The sequence below is a fragment of the Protobothrops mucrosquamatus genome, unplaced genomic scaffold (genome assembly GCF_001527695.2).
Source record: "Protobothrops mucrosquamatus isolate PMUCROS unplaced genomic scaffold, P.Mucros_1.0 scaffold3514, whole genome shotgun sequence".
Classification (NCBI taxonomy): Eukaryota; Metazoa; Chordata; class Lepidosauria; order Squamata; family Viperidae; genus Protobothrops; species Protobothrops mucrosquamatus.
Genome location: NW_015389484.1, coordinates 16,930 through 26,860, shown reverse-complemented (window position 1 = coordinate 26,860; position 9,931 = coordinate 16,930). Strand labels below are relative to the sequence as shown.

The 9,931-nt window shown below is 35.8% G+C and overlaps 1 protein-coding gene across 1 annotated transcript in view; it reads right to left on the bottom strand.

The window, feature by feature from the left end:
• Positions 1-1,307: 1,307 nt before the first annotated feature.
• Positions 1,308-9,931, bottom strand: part of MACROD2 (mono-ADP ribosylhydrolase 2) — an 18,771-nt gene continuing 10,147 nt past the window's right edge. Inside the window, exon 3 of the mRNA XM_015827121.1 lies at positions 1,308-1,531. Coding sequence (XP_015682607.1) covers positions 1,308-1,531 — 224 coding nt within the window. The remainder of the gene's footprint in view (positions 1,532-9,931) is intronic.

The following is a 9,931-nucleotide window of genomic DNA, read 5'->3' as shown; positions in this document are numbered from 1 at the left end:
GACATTTATAACTAGTTCTCAATGTTCCATCTGTTGTAGTGCTACCACAGTCACAAAAACAAAATTCAGGCCCACTTAGGCCCACTTGAATTTACAACCATATTTTTGCCACCTTTCTACCCACCGCAGCCCCTACCAGGCCCTGTTCACTGCCACCATGCCCGCTATGTCATACACCCCTAGTGGATCAGTCTTGTATTCTTTTCTTGCTGACTTCTTTCATAGCGGTACACCTGGAGCCTCCATTTGTGCCACCCCCTCCGGGCCTCTGTTCATGCCAGAAGGGACTATATTTCATGCACCAGTTTTCTTTTACACACCAAGGCCCTGGATAGCACATGGGAAAATCCTGAATGATGCACAGAAGCCCTAGTTACAGAGGTACAAAAGTAGGGGGTTTTTTGCTTTCTTTTTTCTGTATTTGTGTTAGTTTTTATGTTCTCTTTATTTTTTAAATAAATTTATATATAAAAAAGAGAAAGATAATGAATTAGTTCAGTTTTGGCCAATCTAGTGACCTGCAAACATACCTAGACAGTTAAGAGTACCTAAGATTTCAAATTCTGGTTTGATTTTGAATCTAGCATAACATTAACTACCTTTGACCATCATTACTTTACTATCAGTTCATAATTGCAGTGATAATAACAGAACCAAAGCTTAAGATAACAACTGATGCACCTTCCAGAGTGCAAGACACATATGCAAGGCATTTCTTGCATATACTTTCAGAATATGAGGAAATTGTTTACAAAATCTGCTAAAAATAAGAAATTTGAGAAGATGTTAAATCATCTGCAGCCAAAATTCAAGCCACAATTTCAGGAAAAAGAAAGATAGATTAAAAGTAAGAACAGAAATTATTGCAGATAGATAGATAGACAGACAGACAGACAGACATATATAGACATACACATATATAGATATACACAAACATATATATATATATATATACACACCCAAAGATGCATACATACCCACTTAAGACTATCCACTTTGTAGAAATCCTTTCCATATTTGAAAAATAACTCATTTATTCCATTCATAATATATCTCAACCACACAAAAATTTCCTTGCCTTTCTTCCCCAAAATATTTTTTCTGACAGCTCCTGACAGAAAGCTCAGTAAGATTTGAAAGGAAGAATATATTTCATTGTAATGCATAGTTCGTTACCCAACTGACCAGCAGAAATTAGATAAAATTAAGCATTCAGCAAAACAATAGATATTCACCTATTTTATGAGGCCACAAATTTGAATTTCCTTGGGATATATCTGACAATAGAGAATTTAATATTATTAGCATCAACTAAGGGCACTTTTTCCCCCCATGCACATTATTCTGGAGTTTTCCAGAGGTTTCTTAGAACACTCAACAACTAAGAAGCTAAATATGACATGAAAGGTATTATAAAACTTACCAGCATTAACTATGGCATCAATCTCAAGCACTGTGATATCACCTCTGTATAGGGAGACTTTTTCACTAAGACTTTTCTGCATCAAGAAAGCTTCATTGGTGTTCTCTTCTGTAAAGAAATAGAAAGAGTTTAAGGAATGGTAGCCATCCCTTATATTGGAAAATGAAAAAAAAATGCCAATTCTCCTACTACTATCAATTTAGTAAAATAAATATTAAAATAAACTTTACAAATGTATACATTTTAATTTGCATGCTCAAATATATATACAATATATAATATATACAAATACAAATATAAACTATTTGTGCTACATGAGTTTCAATGTACAAAGGAGTACAATCCTAACATTTGTTTACTGTTTATATTCACCTTTCTGTTTCTGTTTACCAAACCTGACATGTTACCGATAGCCCTCGAGTTATGACCACAATTGAATTAGCCCAAAATTTTCATTGTTAACCATGGCAGTTGTTAAGTGAGTTTTGCACCATTTTGCACCAAGTCACTTTTTCAGTGCCGTTATAACTTGGAACAGTCTTAAAAGAATGCTTGTAAGTTGAGGACTACCTGTATAACAAAATTAATGATTGAATTTTTTTTCTAAAACACATTAACGGTAGGCATCTCAGAAAGAAAACAACATTAAAACTCCACTTGCAATTCCTTATACCAATTGGGTCTTTTCCTGCAATTATGCAGGTACAGTGGTCACCCATGTAATCCTGGGGGGGGGATTTACAGTAGTTGCTTTAAGGAACTACAAACCAATACCACAATCATGTTCCCATATGCTCCATAATATCTTTTGGCTTTCAAATCCAAAGGAATACACAGAATAGGTAGGATCATAAAAATGAGTTTTTTAAGCATAATTGTGCCTTGTCTGAATTTTGGAAGAATTTTCTTTGGACTTCTATTTCAGAACAGTACTATGTGAGTAGTATATACAACAAATGTATATACTGTATGTATTTGTATGTTTGTATTATCTCATGAGCTTTAAAGTTATTAGATTTTTAGTAAAACAATCAAATCAGAAATCAAAAAGCCTTTATTTAACTATGAAATCCGAAACTTCTATAGTTTTTTACTTGGCTAAGAAAGCAGAAGATAATTCCCAAAATCATAATACGGCATGCTTGATTTTATCAAGTGAAAGAATACTGGCCTGGCAGAGTATTTTATTGACTCATTTCCGTCCTATAGAGCTCCAATTGCACTGATTAAGACTGCAGTACAAATTAGTTGTGGTCAGTTCCACAAATGATGTCTTTGCACAGTGCTACAACATATATTTAATTTTCTCACCCATTCAAATCGTCTTCAAAGTTTCACAAGCATATTACTGAATAAAGATGACAGGTCCTTTTTCACCTGTGCCATCCACCTTACAGTAGAAACCACCTTACTTGAACCAAACAACTAATTTTTTCCCAGACTATTAATTACTCACCAAGCCTTATAACTGCTATTTCTAATTGCCGTTTTTATTACCTCTGTGATCTTGTTGCAAATTTCCTTGGCAGAACTCATTGAAACTAGCATTAGAGATAAGAATAAAAACTTCTCCACAGATAAAGGAATGTTCTGTGAGGTAAATGTAACAAAGCAAGATTGCTGTGTCTTCTTCTGCTGGGTCCCCCCAGGAGCTATGAATAACCTGAGTGTTCAATTTCCTGTACTTATTCTATAATTTTTGAAAAGGGGTTGCCTAGCAGGGCAGGTATGCAGTATAGTAAATGCACATTTTTCCATCATCTACGAAACTAAGCAAACATTAACTACATATTTATAAAAGCAATGAAAATGCAATCCTTTTGCATTTAGAATTTAACATCATACACTACTGAATTCTCTCATTATAGTGATCAAGAGGTTATCATTTCTTTGTTACACAGAAAAGAACAGCAACCAAACCCAAAACAAGCAATCTAGTTCTATACAATGCGGTAATAGGAATTGCATCTATAATAATATTACTTTGTAAGACTTCCAACACTAAAGTTTAAGCAAGAATTAGCTGTTCCATTCAGAAAAGTTACATGCAAAGTTCAGTGCACAGTTCTGAAGCAAATAATTGTGCAGGTTATACAATGTGCAAGACTAGCTGTGTATTTGAAAAACATTGCAACTGTTATATAAAATACAATTACTCAGCTACCAGCTAACAAGTTGATGGTAACACATCCAAACTCAAGCCTCAATACACAATATTGGTAGCAATACAAATACCACAGCTACCCAGGAAATTACTGTCAGAGTTGTTACATTAGCATTTGTTTACACAGTTATTTTTGTGCTTTTGATTTTCCATGAGAACACAGTACTAAATCACATGACAGCAGGCCAATAATATAAGACATTTTCCATCTATTTTATTATAAAATATAGAAAGTTAATTATGATCACAGGCACAATTATAACACAAATAGATTCATCAAGTTTATTAATAACAAACCTTTGCAGGATCAAAACAGATATGCTTTAGAATCCAAAGTGTATCACCAGAGGGAGTATTAATCAAAACGATAAACATTTGTGCTTGAAAATTAGTACATTTTCAATCTTATTGATTCATAAAACAGCATAAATATAATTGAAAAACAAACTAAAGCACAGCTTTGCGTTTCAGCAAAATGAACTAGCCATCCAAGAATGAAAACACACTTTGAAACTCCTGATATTCTAGACCTATTAAAACTGTGTCCATCTGTCAAACAACTTCTAGAGGAATACTTTGTTTTTTACAAGTTTAATACATAAAAGTCTCCTCTTGCCCAGTGGGGTGTACATTCATACAACTCTGGATAGAATAGAAAGCATTTAAATATAGATATACTTTGGTCTAATGGTTAAAGCGCCAGACTAGAAACCAGGAGACTGTGTGTTCTAGTCCCCCCTTAGCGATAAAAGCCAACCTTGGGCCATTCATTCTCTCTAAGCCCGTGGTGAGGCTCAGGTGGCAAGCCAGTCAATCAATTCCTAGTCACAACCAAATGGATCAACACTCAGTTAATGGGAGCTGAAGGGAACTGTAGACAAGTTGAAGGAAAATGCTTTCAACTGTACACAGAACAACAGACAAGGAAGGAAACGTGTTTGAGCAACTGATAGTGCTTAAGAACACAGCTTTAAAAATTCAGAACCACATGTGGCAATGCACTTGGGTTACAAAATTTGACACCCTATCCATCAACCCAATTTTTCCCCACTTTTTTGCTTTATTTACTTTATGTGAGATTTTTAGGAAATCTAGCACAGAGTGAAGGAGGTGCTCTGATTATAACAACAATTGCGACCAGAATTTAGCTTGTGCCTCAAAACACCTTTGCAGCTTTTAGAGTAAGAAGCATTTTAGAGACAAGAAATTATAAGCAAACATAAATGGTTAACTTACCATGATGTACTAGCATTTTCTCGAGAGGATTGTAAAATAAAATCAGTAGAAGATTAGACAACAGAAGATATTTGTTAAGGGTTTCCTTATTCTGCATATACTCTAACTTAACTTGCTTTAATCTTTATCTGGAATGAGCTAATGCTTATCCCTATACACATTACTCCAATTATGACATACATAATGGATTTTGTAACCTGTTTAATATCAATGAATAGCTTTTGATTCACAAACTGTATGTCTCTATAAACTACTCAAAGATGAGCAGTTCTCAAGGATGCTGATAATGGGTATCTTTACAATTCCTTCTATTCATAATAGTATTTAAGATCAAATTGTTAGAATATCAACAGGAAAGCAGCCCCATTTTTAAAGGGCTAAGAACCCTGTATCACAAAATATACTCCTTCAGGACACAGAGAAGGCCAGATTTCTGTGCATTATACTCATACCTTTATTAGTTGAAAACTAATTATTTGCCCCCGGATCAAATGAATACAATGAAATCTTTAATCTCTGTAATATTACATAAGAACTTTTATCATGCCTCTAGCATTCTTCATTCATGATAGCAAGAGAACTGTATCCTAACATCCCCTGCTTGTTTTAATAAAACGATAGTTATATATTCTCCAATTGTTAGCACATTCTGAGATGAATTTTGCCACCACCAAATCATTGCAAAGATTTAATTGACAAAAGATTCTGTCTATAGGTGAAGACCAGTAAAGGAAACTACTCAGAAATAATGCATCATATCATTCTTCGTTCTTGGGACCTGGCAGGAAACACCTCATGCAAAACTATCAGCAAATATTCAGCACAAAAATATCTACCAATACAACTATAACAGTACAATATGTTCTGAGAAAATTTATCTTTGGTGCATGCTGCTGTCTTCATCTTTATAATCAACAAGATACTCCCAAATAGAGTATCCCATTTGGATCAGTTGGATCATTTCCCATTTGGATCATTTTTATTATTTTATTTTCAATCAAGTGATTTGAAAAAGAACGTTACAGTTCTGAACAGAGAACTGTATATTATTGTATACAACACAATAATAAAATAAAAAATATGACAGCAGCTAAACAGACTGAAACAACTATAATCTAGTTAAAATTCCTAATTAAATAAAAATGATTTTATTTAAATAAGATCCATTATTATAAAACAGGATGGGGGGAAGAGAGAGAGAGAGAGAGAGAGAGAGAGAGATGGGAAAGCTCAAGAAGTGTCAGTTTATCCCCAATGGGAAGTTGAGTTGCTACTATTAGGTACCTGCTAAGCTGCTAAAGTACTATTTCAAACAGAGAAACGTTCAACTTATACTCCCAGCAATTACATTAATGAACATTAATTATGGTCATTTGATGCTAAAGAGTTAAAAATACAATTAAGAAAACAGAAAGTAAAAATAATTGTTACTAAGCATGCCACAGAAATGACCTGATGATAGCACGTATGCTGGAAGCTGGGGGGGGGGGGGCAGAAGGAGAAGCCATAGCAGATTTTAATGCAAGCACTAATGAAGGGAACACTGGAATTTTAATATTTTCTTCTCTTAGCTCTCATGAGATCAATTTTTATTCCTGAATAGCTTATGCAGTATCTGCACAGCAGAGTTCACCCTGTGAAACCTTTAATCAGTACAAGTAAGGCAGCAAGAATATTAACTGGAATAACACATCATAACACTTATTATACCTGATAACATTATGGCCTCCAATTTACCCCCAGTCAAAATGACGGTATTAACTTATGAAGCTGTTCATTACTTGGTGACTCAGTATCTAAAATGATGTTCCTATTGAAACTATAGTCAAGTACCAATATGCATATGATATTCAGTAGTATTTTTCAACTCTGGGCCAACATAGGCATAGTTGAGGTTTGTCTCAATGCCTGTAAACATGAAGGGGGAATTAACCAACATAAACTCAAGCCCATCACTGACTGAATGATCCTGCATGCAGAAGCCTTACAGTTTCAGAAATATTCCATCTTTTCCATTGGACGGAGTTGAGCTTCCTCATACAGAGCTAGTTCATAATGAGGTGTCCTCTCAGACTCACAGATGTGACCTGAAGAACAGGTGACAACTGTGGCTAAGAAGAAGATCGTCTTGTGTACAGTTATGAATTATGGTCTGTTCTAGATCAGGAGGTTTTGCTAATTGCCTGTCTGTCTGAGTCATTTCACATCTGGATTACTGCAATGTTTTCCACATAAGATTGCCTTTGAAGGGCATCCAGAAACTACAACCAGTCCAGAATTCAGAGGCTTGAGCAATTAAAGATATTAGTCCATTTGCTTATGTAACAAACACCTCTGCTTCTAGAGCAGTACTCGCTGCCTGTTTGTTTCCAATACAATTTAAATGCTGATTGTCACCGTTAAATAATTTCATGGCTTAGGACCTGGCTATCATCTTCTCCCTATTAATTTGTTAATATTTGGAAGACAAACCTCTCTCTGGGTTCCATCTCCAAGAGAATGTCATTTTCAGAAATTCCAGCATGAGGGCACCTCTGGAATAGCAATACCCCACCAGGCCTCATCCTATTAGCTTTTTGCAAAATCTAGCTGCCTTAGTAGGTCTTTGGAGGCAGAGAAGAGAGCCATTATAAAGCCACTGGATAAGAAAAGTTGTATGATTGTTCCAAAGTGCGTGAGATGTTGATTATCCTGTAATTCCATTGTACAGGTTGTCCTCAACGTACAACTATTCATTTAGTGACTGTTCTTACAACAGTATTGAAAAAAGTGACTCATGACCAGTTTTCACACTTACGATCATTCCAGCATTCCCATAGTGACGTGATCAAAATTCAGGCACTTGGCAACTGGCATATATTTATCAGTTACACTGTGCTGAGGTCGTTTGTAATGTTCCCAGCCAGCTTCAGACAGGCAAAGTCAATTGGGAAAGCCAGATTCATTTAACAACTGCAGTGATTTGCTTAACAACTGTAGCAAAAAGGGTTGTAAAATCGGGCAAACTTAACTGCCTTGCTTAACAATAGAAATTTTGAGCTCAATTGTAGTCGTAAATTGAGGACTGCCTGTAATGCATATATGCTTATATTTAATTTGGATCTTATCATTTGGAGGTGCTTAGAAACAAACATATAAAAGCAGGATATACACCTAAAACAATAATAATAAAATCATCTTCAGAGGCACTTCTCGCAGCTCTATAATACTTTCGATAATTTAATCCATTATTAAAGTAATACTTTTTATTAGATTTAAGTTTATAATTTAACTCTCATGCTAAACTGGAGTTTTTAAATTAACCTTCTGCTGTTTCAATATTATTGTTTATCCTACTGATCTCTAGCAAATAATTTACTAAGTTTCTAGTTAATTTTTTACATTGTGATTTCAAAATGTTTTAAGCCATCTTGCAAACATTTTGTTTTAAAATGTAGACTATACTTTAAAATATAAGAATAAATTGCAACATATAACCATATGGAGTATATTTTGATGCATTCCACATTTTCAAATCATTTGTTTGAGGGGGGTTTTTAATCCACTTTCTTACTTCAATGCATTGATCTAAAAAATAGCATGTGAAAAATAGTTAAGTTAAATGAGATAAATATCTATGACTAGCCGTTAGTGCTGTCCACTCTTTGCAAATGACTTGGGAACATTTTGAAGCTAGGAAGGATTAAAATTGTTTTGGTACAAACTGAAATAGCCCTGCTTCTTCAGGTTTCTACATGAGCCTGAAAACTATGTCGAGCTGTTCAAATGAATCAACTAATTCAGGGGCTCCTGCTGGCTCAGGAATTCTGGGAGTTGAAGTCCATGAGTCTTAAAAGAGCCAAGGTTGCCTACCCCTGAACTAATTCAATACTCAAAGCTGTCAGAGTCTCCTATTTACGACTACAATTGGAATTTCCATTGCTAAGTGAGATGATTCTTGAGTTTTTGCAACATTTGCTAAGCAAATCACTGCAGTTATTAAGTAAATTACATCATTAAATGAATCCAGCTTCCCTTCTGACTGCTGGTTGGAAGCCGACAGGGAAAGTCACAAATGGCAATCACATGACTCCGAGACACCGCAAGTATCATAAATACATGCTGGTTGCAAGCACTCAAATTTTTATTATGGGACCGTGGGGATGCTGCAGCGCTCATAAATGTGACGACCGTCATAAGCCATTTTCAATGCCATTGAAAATTCAAACATCACTAAACGAATGGTTGTAAGTCAAGGACTACCTATATATTTTTTTTACCAGCCTCATACATACACCTGCGTGACATAGCTGCTTTAATTTATAGCCTAGAGGAGCTGCGTTCACATAAACTCCAAAGCACTTCTGATTAATTATTGAAGGGTACACAATCCTACTAGCTCTGCCCTTTCTTAGAGTAAATACCAAACAAAGGTAAATGGCTTATTTTTTCCCTCCCTGGTCAGAATGAGTTTAGCCCATTAAGCAATCTCCAAGCTTTCCAGCTCCGCAAACTGGCAATGGTGGCAGGCAGTGAGGAGGGGAGGGGATGGTTTTGCGCGTGCAACCTAATCCTGCACATGTGCAAATGGAGCTTCACGCACTTGCTTAGAGCTTGCGCTGCCCAGTCCCCAACAGACCGTGGACTGGTAGCGGGCCGCGGAACGGGGATTGGGGAACTCTGCATTAAGGCAATTCAAAAATCACAGTGGAACGTAAGCAAAAAGTCCCTGATCCACAAATGTAGTCAAGGAGCCTGTGCCAATGGAAATATACACCGGAGGGTTTCCTCTCTGCAAATACTAACGCTGTACCTTCAGGCAACTGGCTGTCCACTGACTTCAGTACATCTTTAGAGGGAAAGGTTTCTCACTACTACTGGTATGGTAAAGTCTGCCCAAGTGTAGTGTCAGAACAAGGTTCTTTTCTTTTCAAAAATCCCACTCACTTTTACAGGCTCAAAAACATTTGCTTCAAGCTTCCATGCTTTTAAGAAGCAAGGTGCACGTGATACTGCACAGTAAGAGCTAAAAATTGAGGGAAACAGCAGTAGTCAACTTAATGAAGTGAGCACTGTAGGCTACATTTCTTCAGTTGCACTGGCAGGATACAGTTTGTCACACCAGAGTT